Below are 15,211 nucleotides of genomic sequence, written 5' to 3'. Positions count from 1 at the left end.
GAAAAAAAATGTTAAACAAGCCACTTTGCTTGAGCAGCTTAGTGCTTTGCTTATCATTTTGTCTTCTGTTTTTTGTTCCTTTGGTCCTTCTGTCTTGCTGTTTTAAATTATTTAAAGTTTTTTAAAATTCTATTTTAATTTATCTACATGCTTTTTAGCTATATTTTTTACATTACTTTTATAGTCATTGCTCTAGGGAATACAATATATATCCTTAACTTTCCATAAGCTTCTTAGATTTGATACTACTGCCACTTCATAATAGTTTAGAAATCTTGGATCATGTAGGTCTATCTTAGCTCCTCCTATATGCTACCTAACGTGTATACTTCATCTACATACACTGTCACTCCTCAAGATGGTTTTTTTTTTAAGTGTATTTATTTATTTTGAGAGACGGAGGGTCAGAGAGAGAGGGGGAGAATCCCAAGCAGGCTCTGCACCAGCTGCGTAGACCCTGACATGGGACTCAGACTCACAGTGAGATCATGACCCGTGGCCAAACCAAGGGTCAGATGCTTAACTGACTGAGCCACCCAGGTGACCCTCAAGATGTTATTTTTACTTTAAAGAGACCTATGTATTTTAAGTGAAGGAAAAAGTACTCTTTTTATACTTCCTGAGAAAGTTACCATTTCCAGTGTTCTTTATTCCTTTCTGAAGTCTTCACTGGTATCGTTTCCCTACATCCTGAGCACTGCAGCATTTCTTGGAGAATGGGTCTGCTGGTGATACGTTCTCTTTTTCTGAGTTTTCTTTTGTTTGTTTTAACTAGTAAATGTCTTTATCTTCATTCTTAATATTATTTTTGTTTAATCCTAACACTTTAAAGATTGTCTTCTGGTCTCCTTAGTTTCTGATGAGAAGTCAGCAATAATTTGAATAGTTATTTCCCTGTATGTAATGTGTTTCCTCCTCTTGCTGCTCTCAGGATTTTCCCTTTAGCTTTGCTGTTGGTTATTATGTATGACTATGTGCATAGGTGTGGTTTTCTTTATATTTATGCTATCTAGGATTCTCTGCCTTTGACCAAATTTAGGAGGAAATTTGGCTATTCCTTGAAACATTTTTTTCCTATTCTATTTTTTTTTTCCTTGTAGAACTTTGATTACGCATAGATTAGGCCTTTTGATATTATTCTACGCTTCCCTGCTCATTAATTTTCTTGTCTGTTTGTGTTTAGATTAGGTAATTTCTACCTTTTAGATTAGGTAATCTCATTGACTTTCTATTATCTCCATTTTGCTTTAAGTCTAGCCAGTGAATTTTTCACTTCATACGTTTTTTGAGTTCTAGAATTTCAGTTTGGTTCTATTTTCTTCTTTTTATTGTTTGTGCTTTTTGTTTGTTTCATTTTTGCTGAAATTTCCTGTCTTTATTTCTTGCAAGCATGTTTTCCTTTGCACATTTGAATATGCTTTCAAAACCTTGTATGCCAGTTCCAACATCTGGGCCATCTCAGTGTTATCTTTGATTTTCTTTTTTGGACATTATAACTGATATGTTAAAACTGTACATTCTGTTACATTTTTCTGAGGAGTGGTGACTTTTTAGACAATTAACTTGATTAGATTTAAATTGCAAATTCTGTCTCTTAAGCAGCTTTTCATATCACAGTTCAGTTCTTTGATCTGAGAAGTACTATTTTGTTCATGTGTTGGTTCAGAGGTGGTCAGGAATTTGGGCACACAGGGCTCCTCATCTCCATCTCTCTCCCTTCTGAGAGTCCCTACAAGCGTGTTAGTCTAACTACAGCGACAAATACGTAATCGGTGGTGTGCTTTAGATTGCAATTATATTTCATTGAATAAGCTTGTAAAGAATCTCATATATATTGCTCTTAATAACCTTGATACCATGCTAACCACTGTAATAGAAACTTTTCTTAATTTAGTGATCTGTGTATATCCCCCATCTGCATTAAATGATAGGAGTTCTATGTCACTTTATAGTGTTAGGATTACTTGTGTATGTGGTCTCATTGAAAGAAAATTTAATTGCATGTCCTTAGGCTAAGTCTCTAGTTATAGGTTCACCATTAACTGGTAATATTGCTTAGAACATTGAAATAACTTATCTAACTTTCATTATTTTTTTATCTATAATAGAAGGAATTGGACTAGATAATCTATAATCCTTTCTGGCATTCGACCTTAAAATTTTCCTCGTTGTATTCAATTATTTTGGTACTAGCATAGTTCTTTCTCTACATTTTCTACCTCTTTTAAATCTCTTATTTTCTACTGTTTTATTTGATTTTTGATTTCATTACCTTATACCAAACCATAAACCATTTAGATACATAATTACAGTAAAATATGTACATGACAGTTCTGTGTTAACATACCTAGCAATTCAGCATTTTTCAAAAATTCTTAAAATGTAATTAACAGATGGATATTGAAAAATTTTTACTTCATCATTTAACATTGGTGATTAGGTTTATTCTGAGCCAAATGCTTAGTTTTCATGTCTGAATATATCTGAAGTCATGTACCTTTGATAGACTACATTAAAACTTAATTATTTTATACACAGTTTATAAAAACTGTGTTTTTATGCAGAGAATATTTCTTTCTGAGTAATTATTATTCGAAGAATTTTGGATATTTCATTCTTAGTTTATATAGAAACATGGGATATTTTGTACTCAGCTTATATAGACTTTATTTTACATCATTATTTCCTTTGTTCACTTGTTTACAGTACTATTTTATGATGTAAGTATAGGTTTCCTTAACTGAAAACAGTTTGAATAAAGTTATCTGACATCAGTTATTAAATTAATTTTTGTTCCTTTCCATAATTAGACTAAAATGGTGTTTAATAATCCCTTATTATTTGCTCTCTTATTCAGTCTGTTCTACAAATGTGTTCTTTATACATTGTGATGTGGAACCATTTAAGGCTTTTTTCAATTTTTATGTAATTATCGATTATATATTTGTGCCTACCGATTAAGAACAATAAGATGGTCAAATATTCATTGTGGGGAAATAGTATGTTGTTATTTCACATACATTTTATCGATGTTAACAAAGCTTATCTTTGGTATATCTCACAGGTAACGTTTGCAAACAGAAAAAGTAAACTGTCAAGGAATTCATACTGTTGGGTACTTGTTATTTGGACCAACTTAAGGAGTCTTTGATTTATCAGACCAACTGGCAACAAAAAATGAAAAGTAGTGTGGCACAGATAAAGGTAAGTGTTTGAAATTTATAATGAAGAACATAAACTTGTAGTCAGTTATCTGTCCTTTAATCAAAAATACATTTCTGTAAGTAGGACATTAGGAACAGACAGTAGAGTGGCATTATATACATACCTAACTTAGACAATTTCAAATGTAGATCCTTGATCAGATAGAAGCAGTAGTTTGCAAGAGGACAAGTGAGAGGAGAACATGCAGGATATGTGCGCGCGTGTGTGTCCATGTACGTGTGTCAATGTCTGCACAAATCAAGAAAGTGCATGTGAGTGAGCACGTGCAGAAGAAAAATAAATAACAGGGCAGGAAAATCCACCACTCTTTTTTTGTTGTTGTTTTTTAATGTTTATTTATTTTTTAGAGAGAGAAAAAGAGACAGCATGATCTAGGGAGGGGCAGAGAGAGACAAAGACACAGACTCTAAAGCAGGCTCCAGGCTCTGAGCTGTCCGCACAGAACCTGACGTGGGGCTTAAACTCACAAACCGCGAGATCATGACCTGGGCTGAAGTCAGATGCTCAACCAACTGAGCCACCCAGGTCCCTGAAAATCCACCATTCTTTGAGCATTCTTTCTTTTTTTTTTTTTTTAGTATTTTTATTTATTTCTAGGAGAGAGAGAGACAGCGTGAACAGGGGAGGGTCAGAGAGAGAGGGAGACACAGACTCTGAAATAGGCTCCAGGCTCCGAGCTGATAGCACAGAGCCCGACGCGGGGCCCAAACCCACGAACTGCGAGATCATAACCTAAGCGAAAGTCGGACACTTAACCGACTAAGCCACCCAGGCGCCCCGAGCATATTTTCCTGAATGAGCATGAAATGGAAGACACATATCTGCTTCCTCAGTTGATCATAGTCATTGCATGTCTATCTACAAGTGAGTCTTTTGTTGCATATTTCATGGACATAAACAAGTTCTTTATTCTGTGTCATCCTTTATTTAGACGTTATAAATTTATTTATTCAACAGATAGTCACTAAATTCTTATTATGTCCCAGTGACCGTTCTAAGTACTTTAGGTAAAATGGTGAACAAAACAGAAATCCTTGATCTCATGGAGTTTTCATTCTAGAGGGGGAAGACAAAATAAATTATAAACTTAATACGTAAGTCAATTTTATGGCATGGTACAGTGTTAAGTGCTAGATTCTGGCTGTAGACAAAAGAAATAGGATTAGGTTGATCAGTAGCATTGGAAGTTGCAATTTTTAGTAGAGACCCACTGAAAAGGTAGCTATCTGAGCAGAAACTTGAAGGATATGAGGAAGCCGGCCATGCAGATGACTGGGAAAAGAGTATGCCAGGCAGAGGGAACAGCACGTATGAGGACTGAGTCTAGTGCGGCTGAAGCAGGCTGTAAGAAAGGTAGAGTGGGGGGTGCCTGGGCGGCTCAGTCGGCTAAGTGTCCAACTTCAGCTCAGGTCATGATCTCACAGTTCGTGGGTTCGAGCCCTGCATCGGGCTCTGTGCTGATAGCTAGCTCAGAGCCTGGAGCCTGCTTCAGATTCTGTATCTCCCTCTCTCTCTGACCCTCCCCTGCTCATGCTTTCTCTCTCTCAGAAATAAATAAAACATTAAAATTTAAAGAAAAAAAGAAAGAGTGGTAGATATAGTCAGGGCAGTAACAGAACCAGTCACTCCATCTACTTTCAGAACTGCTCCTCCGCCTCTTGGTGGACTTAGCAAGAGAGCAAACCCTTCCACTTTTTTTCAGTTGCACTGATCTACAAGCAGGCACCTCACTTCTTGGGGCTTGGAGTTAGTAAAGGGGAGGGTATATTTTTATTTAATTCTAGACCTAGGCACTGCTCCCTTCCTCTCTCCTCCACCAGCTCTGCACCCCTAAACTTCCTTCTTTAAAGAGAACCAGTAGACTGAGCTTAACAGTAGATACCAGGTACAAAGCCTGGTGCGTGGTAAATCTTTAATAAACTGAATTGGTAAACTTACTGACTGAGACCAGCTCTGCTGAAATCTTTTCTAAATCCTGTTGAGCAGAAGGCTAGGTAGACAGTCAGCCCGTGCTTGCATTTTGGTGGAAACTCACTGTCTCAAGTAGACCCACCTGTGAGTAGATACCTTCATATATTCTTCTGGAATCTGCCTCTTAGGGACTTGTACTTGTTGGTCCAGTGAGACTTAAGCAGTTCATTAATTGTGGGCCTAGTGGGTTGCAGATGGTATTAAGAGCTAGGGACGTAAAGAAAAAGAGACCTGATGTAGAACTGGCTCTTGGCTGACAAGAGCACTCAGATTTTATCAGATACTTTTAACACAGAGGGAGACGTGCTTAGTCTTTCTCAGGATCCTCTCCCTGCTCCTCTTATACTGTGCTTCTCCACCTTTGCCTCCTGCTGGGAGGTGGTCCTGCTGGGTCCTCTGTGGCATCCTCCCAGCCTGGGAGTGGCTATCTTCAGTCACATGCCCTTCAGGCTTGATGGCTCAGCTCTCTCGGCCAGTACTGAATCTAGTCTGCCTCCCTCTCTCCATCCTATTAGCCACAGGTAGGTCCACAAGCTGGGTGGGGCCCATTTCTTCCTCAAGTGGAGCTCACATTTTTCCTTGTCTGCCAAGTTCAGGAGGCTTCAGCTGAGGATCCCTTGTTTTTCCATTGAGCCTTGCTGCAGCCTCCTTAGAGATCTAGAAGCAAGTTCCCCAGCTGTTCCAGTCCTTCCTCTCCTTGCTCTTAAAGACTTGTTCCCTGAGCCAAATGGATACTCACAGGTCTGGATTCATGGTCCCTTCTCTATTCACCTTCATATACTGCTCTGGGTATATTCTTAGAGACTATAGGTAACCGCATGATATAAGCTTTTGTTTTGCTTAGTGAACAGTTTAGAGAATTTTTAAAGGTAATTTTGACAATATATTATTTTCAACTGCTACTCTGACTTACAATCTGAACTATATGATAAAAGAAATAGAAAAAGTCAGGTTATTATTTGTATCACACAGCAAAATGATTTTTCACTTAGTAAAATCCTGTTCATCTACCAAATTCCAGTTCACTACCCACTGTCATCCCTCAGTATTCAGTACTGTTCCCTACTCAAGATGTCCTGTTAGCACTTCTATGTGTGCCAGTCACGTTAACTTGATCATATTTACGAAATCCTGATTCACGACTTCAATATTTTTGGTTTCCCCCCATGCCTACAACAGATGTTGCGGAGATGTGTTAAAAATCATTAGCACAGAACTGAGACCTTCTCCCTAATGTAATCAAAATAATTGTGTTTTGTAAAAGAAAAAGTAGACCATGCAGTTTCGTTATGTTCTCCTCCTCCTCCTCCTCCTCCTCTTCCTCTTCCTCCTCTTCTTCCTCCTCCTCTTCCTCCTCTTTTTCTTTACCTTTTAATCTCTGTTGCTCTTTCAGGAACATATAATCTGATATGTTTAATTGTGGAAATTTTTACAATCATCTCTCCCATAAGATCCTAAGTTCACTGAGGGTTTTTCCTTTTGTATCCGCCAGAGTATCTACACAGGAAGAGCTGTGTTCTCTCGTAAATGATCAGTAAAAACTATGTTTGATATTGCCACGAATTGAATGAATCTTGTGTTCTATATTAGGCTTAGGATCTTGGTGTCAGATTTTATAGAAATCTATGGCCTACATACTGAACAATTCTACTTCATTGTGTTGCTAAGGGAAATAATTTTTAAAACTTTCTTATATACATTAGAAACATAGAAACAGGATTTTAAGATAGTTGCATTCAGTATAAAATAGCCAAACTGACTACTGTAAATTATAAATTTTGATTACATGCTAATTCACCTATTATATATAATAGTTTATACTATTAGAAAATTTCAATAGTTGTGGGAGAAAAAATTAAGTAGTTACTGAGATTATTTGGCAATATATTTATGAGACTATTAGACTCAAACTGCTGTTACTTAATCATAAAATAAGAAGTTGGAGTTTGTTTATATTTCCGTTCAGTATAACTTTCTATTTTTAAATGTTTCTTTTTCCCATTAAGGAGGTAAGCCTATAAATATGCAGAACAAGTTGTTCATTATTTGATTTACATTTTCTTAGATTTCTTACATGAAGGTACTTTAGAAAAACATACAGTTTTTCTTTTCTTACAGTTATGTAGTTAAAATTATTTTAATCCTACAAAAATAGCTGGTCAACATGAATTTTCACCAGTGATGTAAAAACAATACCTATTTACAGAGATAAATATTTTGACTTTTTAACTGTATTTGGATTTTTAAATTAGGATATGTTCTCACTGGATGGTTCATATCTCTGTCTCCTGTGACATGTCTCTTCAGTTTCACATTACAGTGCAGTTACTTATTTGTATGTCTGTTATTTTTTGAAGGATTTGGCATAGGAGCTATTTCTCACGAATCATTTTTATCAAATCTTTAGACTGTAACATAGTAGTGCTATACATATCAGACTTTCAAATAATGTTTTCTGAAAATAAAAATGAATTTTCATAAATATACTAGAGTTAGTTTCTTCTAGCTGTTTATTCTATTCAGATTTACTAACCTGGATTAAAGTGGTTTGTATAAGCCAAAGTAGATCCAAGGAGGTTAAGTGTAGTATTATAAGACTTCGATAACCAAAAAAGTGAGCTCTTTGTGCTAGAAGGCCTCTGGCCCTTACTCATGTTTTTCACCAAGAGAAGGTCTTTATAGAAATGATATTCTATATATGTATAATTTATTACATATGAATAAAATATCAACTAAGTGGCATCAAAAATTTGAGATTTTCTTCTACTTTGAAATTTTTTTAATTCAAAAAAGTGCTTGGTCCATAGTGAAACCAGAGACCTGCCACAGATATTTACCTTGGAGGGCCTGAAAATTTTCTTTCATGTACTATTTAGATAGCATGAGTTATTCTTAATGATTCAAAAGTGTTTTGAAGTAATTTATAAGGCTCTTCTGATTTTCCAAAATACGTATTTCGTTTTCTGTGTGTTTTCATAATTTCTTAAATACTCCCTCCCCCTTCTTTTTTTTCCTTTGAAAGCATTCTTCTGGTCATGACCGAAGGGAAAACTATAATTCATATCAGAGGACCTCCTCTCCAGAAGACAGGTAAATAATGTTATTTGCTCCTGCAATTTAAATTTTTTGTAATAAGTTTAAGAAACTATTTAGCTGTTAAGTTCCTAATTTTAGGATGAACAATTTATTTTTGATGGCTTTGCAATATTATTTGAATAAGCTTGAGGACAAATCATTTTTGAATGATTGTTCTGGTAGTTTCTAGTAAATAATTTCAGATTTTATCTAATTTTGAAGGTGAGAAAGAATAATTTCAGCATATCAGATATTAAGTACAAGTTTTATAAAGTGAAATTAATACTAAATGAAACACAAAATGAAAGTTTATAAAATGGGAAACTGAATTGAAATTATATTATTTTGAAGCATTGCTTTTATGTTTCCACTATCCTCTATATAGCTCTTAATAGATTTCAGAATATTTTTTATATATCATATCTTATAATTGTGTTAAGATCAAAGATCCAGAAATATTACAGTTTTTTTAAGTTAATTATTTATTTTGAGAGAAAGCAAACAAGTGGGAGAGGGACTGAGGGAGGAAGAGGAGAGAATCCCAGGCAGGTTCCGTGCTGTCAGCATAGAGCCCCATGCAGGGCTCAAACCCATGAACTGTGAGATCATGACCTTAGCTGAAATCGGGAGTCAGATGGTTAACTGAGCCACCTAGGCACCCCAAGAAATATTATTATTAATGTTCATCAGGCATTCACAGTAGTACTTCAGTTATTTCACTTAGTGAACTATAACCATTAGAAATAATTTACAAAGGGAGAAGCATCCTCTAAACCTTCATTCAGTTGTCTGATCTCTGCCTTACCCGCTATATACTTTCTTCTTACTCCACTCTACTGTCTCTAAAAACTTTTGTTTCGTGGACATCAAGTTAATTGTGATGGTTTGCAACTACTTAGTACTTTTCATCAATCATCTACTTTTTGCCTAAGAAAAACCAAAAAACAAAAAAATCTCTCTTCATGCACTGACACACACATATATCTGTATGTATATAAATTAGTTGTAGATGTATATAGTTGACCCTTAAACAACCTGGAGGTTAGGGGCCCTGGTGCCCCCTGTAGTCAAAAATCTGCTTATAACTTTTAACTCCTCAAAAACATAACTACTAATACCTTGCTGTTGACCAGAAGCCTTACCAACAACATTAACAGTCAACTATTATTTCGTGTATGTTATCTGTGTTACATACTGTATGTACATACATACACACTGTATTTTTACAATAAAGTAAGCTGGAGAAAAGAAAATGTTATTAATAAAATCATAAGGAAGAGAAAAATAACATTTTTAGTACTGTGCTGTATTTATCGGAAAAAAATCATGTATAGGTGAGCCCAAGCAGTTCAAACCTGCAGTTGTTCAAGGGCTAACTATACATAAAATTTGAAGTACTATAATTACTGTGTATGTTACTATGTTTATTGTGTATATATGTATTTAACTTCTATTAGGGTTCTCTGATTTTATTAATGTTTAAGGCAGATCATATACTGTCATTTTTGGTTGCTAATAATTTCAATCCGTTCTCACTGCTATTCAGTAAGAATAACAGCTGATGTTTTTTGGAGTGAGTTAAACTGTTTATGGAGGCAAACCCATGTTGGTCTCTTTTTTATTGCTTTGATAAAATGAGCCAACTAAGCAAACGAGTCATTTGCAGGGTGCAATTAGCCTTTTTCATGCTAATTATATATGATATCCATATATATAATCCTTTGCTTGAGACGGTGTGAATCAGGATGACAGGTTTGGTTACGTGAACTCAAGTAATTGTTTTGTACACAAGCTCAAAGCTTTTATAGTCAAGACTAAATGAATGGCTGTCAACCACATAAACTTAAAAATAGTTTCATAAGACATTTTTCATTCATAGAGTTGCTTTAGCATTACCAGTATATGACTTTCCTAAGTATTTATAATATGGTTGTTTTCATCTATAACTTCGGTTTTCTTATTTTATGTGTTAGATATGCAGAACAAGACAGATCCCCTCGGGACAGAGATTACGTAGATTATAGCAGGGCAGATTACGAGCGTTCAAGAAGAGGACGTTCTCATGATGGTAGCATGGAGTCAAGGTTAGTATTGGAAATTTTAACTACAGAAAAATAATACTTTTTTAAATTCATTTTATGCTTCTTAATGAAAACAATAGTAGTAATACCACCTAGTATTAAACAGATGTTCTTAGGTGCCAGGCTTTCTAATAAGGACTTCACGTGAATCAACTCCTTATTGTGGTAAATATGTGAAGTGAATACTACTGTGTGTTTTATAGATAAAGAAACTGAGGCATAGAGAATTTAAGTCATTTGTTTGTGTTTTAGAAGCACGTCCAGTGGCAAGACCAGGTCTCTGTGGCCCTGAGCCTCAGCTCTTATTCATGATATAATACTGTACTTAATGAGGATGAGGTTTTGAGATCCCTTACTGAATGAAAGTCATTGATACCATATGGATAGAGTGATCACAGTTTACTCTGCTGCATGATGGCACTAGGACAGTGAGAGTGAAGCTGTCGATCTAGTTTTTATCTCAATATAAATTATTCTTTCCTAAGCTTTTGGAGAATTTGACTACCCACCTTATTATTGGTCATCCATTTTCATAAACTTGTCTACCGTATATTATTGGTCACTGAGGTCTGTATCCTTTTGATATCTCCCTCATATTACCCACTTCATGACTACCAAGACTATACCCCACTAAAATTTTGTATTTTTTTTCTTAAATAGTTTATTGTCAAGTTGGTTTCTATATAACACCCAGTGTTCATCCCAACAAGTACCCTCCTCCATGCCCATCACCCCCCTTCCCTTACCCCCACCCCCATCAGCTCTCAGTTTGTTCTCAGCATTCAAGAGTCTCTCATGGCTTGCCTCCTTCCCTCTCCCCAACTATTTTTCCCCTTCTCCTTCTGCATGGTCCTCCATTAAGTTCCTCCTAATCCACCTATACGTGAAAACCCACTCCATGACTACGAAGACTATATACCCCACTAAAATTTTGATCAAATTCCTCTGCAGTTTGGAGCTAATCACATTATGTGATATCTGCAGCCAAAATTTCCTTCTCACTACACTACTTACTTTCTAGTATACTATATCTAAAACCAAAATGTAAGATTAAATTAACCTCCAGAAGGTTCATCTGCTATCACCTTAATGAAGCTCAGTAAGAATAGCTACTGCCATCATAATTGGTGAGCCAGGCATCCTGCATTCTTTGTCAAATACTGTAAAACTCTTAAAAACTGGATACTGTTTTTCACAATTTACAAATTTAAAAAGTGGGTTTGAAGGGATTAAGTAACTTACTTGAGGTTGCATTTGCCTGTCTGGTTGACAATGAAACTGGGATTTAAATTCAGTTTTGACTCCAAAGCCCATGTTTTTTCCCATAATCTCTGACTATCTATGACTGTATTACTTCATTGTAACTGTTTTTGGTCCAATAGGAAGAGAAGTATTTCTATTTAGTCTCAAAGAAGACTGACTCTATTACCTCTGCACTCTAAAGGACCAAATATTAAAATTGTAAAGATGCAATTTTATCAGCCAGCTAGCAGTCTTACCTAGTATTTCTCAGAAGAATCATAACCAATGCCACTAAATTCCTGCTGTAGCTGCTCTTTCGGAACATGTTACACTCACAATAAGAAGCAGCTCAGTTGCAAATCACTGCCTAGATTTCAGTGCACCTGCCTTTGTGACTAATTGGAGTGGCTATTTGAAACCACTCTTTTTCCTTTCTGTTCACTCTGTCTCTGTGTGTAGTGGTATACTTAAGTTTCAGAACAGCTTCTCTGCATCTTCCTGGCTAGGTGACTGGTTTTCTCTATGTGTATAAGTTGTATTACTATTTATTAAGAGAGACCATCTCAAATACACCCTCCCAAATACATCAAGCTAAAATCTATCCAGTGGTTTCCTGGTAATAGAGATAAATAAAACCTGTTTTTACTTACTGTGTTCATTTAACTCATGCCGCCCAAAACATGAGCAGAATGATCCGAGTTTCCAAGGTAGTAGAGGTGAAAAATAGCTAACTGGACAAATTCTTCTCTCAGGAAAAATAGTAAAAAGCAGGTACTGTTTCCCATTAGTTCTTGATAGTTTCAGAGAATAATACCTTGTTTTAAAAATGTTAGCTTAAGGGGTGCCTGGGTGCTCAGTTGGTTAAGCGTCCGACTTCAGCTCAGGTCATGATCTCACGGTTCATGGGTTAGAGCCCCGTGTCGGGCTCTTTGCTGACAGCTAGCTCAGAGCCTGGAGCCTCCTTCAGATTCTGTATCTCCCTCTCTCTTTGACCCTCCCCTGCTGTCTATCTCTCTCAGAAATAAATAAAACATTTAAAAAAATGTTTAAAAAAATGTTAGCTTAAGAATGAATACTCACTCACTGTTTCCCATTAGTTCCTGATAGTTTCAGAGAATAATACCTTGTTTTAAAAATGTTAGCTTAAGAGTGGATTCTCACCTTCAAAAACGTTAGCTTAAGAATGGATACTTATTAAAGGTAGAAAGTAGTTGATTTTTTTACACTGTCTTAACCAGCTGTTTCTGATATTCTGAGGGTTTAAATGCCACTTGTATCAAGGAATAATTTCAAATGTTGCAGTTTTTTAGGGCATTCTTCTAAATTGCCGTTATTGAAGATGAATTCTGGTTTCTTCTTTATATAGTTTATCACATACATCGCAGACTAAATTGTCTTCTTAAAACACTATTTCACATCATTATCATACTCAAAAGCTATTAATGATTCCCCACCAACTCCAGTATAAAAAACTTGAAGTCTATTCCTTGTCTTTAAAGATTTTGTAGTCTGACTCAAATTCATCTTTCCAACTGCCTTTATACATGGTTCCTTATTGTTTCCTCACTATTCTACTCATTAGCTTGAACATCCCTGCTCACGTTTTCAGCAGTTGCTCTGTCTTCCACTATTTGCACAAGGCCCTCTTTCCTCCTCCACTTCGTCTACTTGCCCCAGTGTAAATTCTGTGAAGCTTTGAAAACCTCATTTAAGTTATATTTTCTCTGTGAAGCACTTCCTTACCATTCTAAACCACTTTTCCTTGTCTGCATTTGTGACCTGAAAATGGTCTTGCTCATTTGGTATGCAGCGCATTTAAGACTGTAATTTATATTGTCTTTTCTCCATTAAAAAAAAAAAAATTTTTAATATTACAGAAGTAGGGACCGAGAAAAACGCAGAGAAAGAGAAAGAGATGCAGACCGTAAAAGGTCTCGGAAATCCCCAACCCCTGGGAGAAGAAGCCCAGAACCATCAGTAACCCAGAGTTCCTCTGCTCAGGATGAACCTACTGCAAAGAAGAAGAAAGATGAACTGGATCCTCTTCTTACTCGTACTGGTGGAGCATATATTCCTCCTGCGAAGCTCAGGATGATGCAAGAGCAGATTACAGATAAAAACAGGCATGTTAATATCACTAAGTATACAAAGCGATGATACCCTTGCTGAAAAAAAATCAGCTATGGTCTAATTAACCTTGGCTATTGAGAGTTTACATTACTAGTCCACAATGGTAGAGGCCTTTAATTAGACTTCTCTATTCTTAAGTTCCCTTGGAGCCCTGCTTACTATTTGACATTAGCTCAACATTTAATTATTTTGCATGAATAAATCAGACTTTAAGGAAAGATAGTTTATTTTTACTATTTTCAAACTATTCCTTTTATGCATGCCTATTAGTAGTATCCACTATTCATAGATAATCAAGAGCATTGTTAATATTTTAGAGCTAAGATGAATCTTTCCAGTTACACCAAACCAAGAGTGGCATACTTTTTCTGTAAAAGACCAGACAGTTAATATCTTAGGTTTTGTGCGTTATTGTATCTCTTGCAGCTGCTCAACTCTGCTGTTGTAGCGAATACAGCCATAAATAATATGTAAACAAATGAGTGTGACTTTGTTCTATTTAAGCTTTATTTATAAAAATGGACTATAGGATGATGTATTTGGATCATGGAGGTAGTTTGCCAGCCCCTATACCTATCTATAAAATGAAGTTGACAGTTTACTCTACTTTTCTTAGATCATACCATCTTAGACTATAATTATTTGCTAAGGCAAACAATCAAAATTCATATGTGAACATATACCCTCAAAATACATATCTTCACTTCCCTTTTCAAAATAATTGAGACAGAACTAGGTATGAAAGTACAGCTAAGTTTTTAAGACGTTATTCTTTAGCAGAATGAGATAATAACAATCTAAGATTGAAATTGTCACTCATTTGCCAATTAGGTAATAAAAAGATTGGGATAGAAGGTACACTTTAAGAAAAACAGATTTCCAGGTGAGCCAGTCTTTCCAGGTTGTTCCCACATCTTTCATAGGTATGTTAATGGCAACTTGAAAGGACTTGAGAACCTTATATAAATGAAATCTAAATTTACTTCATAAATTGGCTTGAAGTAGAAATGCCATTTATATCAAGTATAAATATTTGAAATAAAATTTTCAAAATTTATGAGCCTAAAAGGGACATTAGATGACATTAAGTTTAAAACCAATGAGTAAATTTCTCTGTATATGTCATATTCCAGTACTTCGTAGTGATACCTGCAGTGTTATATTGAGAAGGGATTTGGGGATGACTTCTGTGGGTAGTAGGAGCTTCATGAGCCTGTAAGCATTCTGCTCTCTGCTCTCGGAGGCAGTAGTGTCAGTATTAAGTGAGAAACAGTCATGGTCTCCAATAAAAGACCAGAAACATTATTATTAAGCCAAGTCTTACTTCCTTATAAATACAGTGGGTAGAGAAGAGTCCACAGTGTATGTAATTTTACACAGATTTCTGGAATATAATTTTGTATATAGTTTAAGTCTGTTCATAGGCTGTAAAGGGAACTAGGAGAGGTAGAAGTCTCTAAGAGAAGCTTACAGATTTTACTTTCAGT

At 35.7% G+C, this 15,211-nt stretch overlaps 1 protein-coding gene across 3 annotated transcripts in view; it reads left to right on the top strand.

The window, feature by feature from the left end:
- CWC22 (CWC22 spliceosome associated protein) overlaps positions 1-15,211 on the top strand; it is a 64,993-nt gene that overhangs the window by 19,822 nt on the left and 29,960 nt on the right. For 2 of the 3 annotated variants that reach the window (XM_077776361.1, XM_077776363.1), the window contains exons 2-5: positions 3,065-3,204; positions 8,219-8,286; positions 10,245-10,355; positions 13,472-13,717. In XM_077776361.1, coding sequence (XP_077632487.1) covers positions 3,178-3,204; positions 8,219-8,286; positions 10,245-10,355; positions 13,472-13,717 — 452 coding nt within the window. In that variant the 5' untranslated portion in view covers positions 3,065-3,177. The remainder of the gene's footprint in view (positions 1-3,064; positions 3,205-8,218; positions 8,287-10,244; positions 10,356-13,471; positions 13,718-15,211) is intronic. The other variant, XM_077776364.1, reaches the window with a different exon arrangement.

This window comes from Crocuta crocuta, unplaced genomic scaffold (genome assembly GCF_008692635.1).
Source record: "Crocuta crocuta isolate KB4526 unplaced genomic scaffold, BGI_CrCroc_1.0 scaffold17, whole genome shotgun sequence".
Taxonomy (NCBI): Eukaryota; Metazoa; Chordata; class Mammalia; order Carnivora; family Hyaenidae; genus Crocuta; species Crocuta crocuta.
This window is presented reverse-complemented; position numbering and strand designations above follow the sequence as displayed.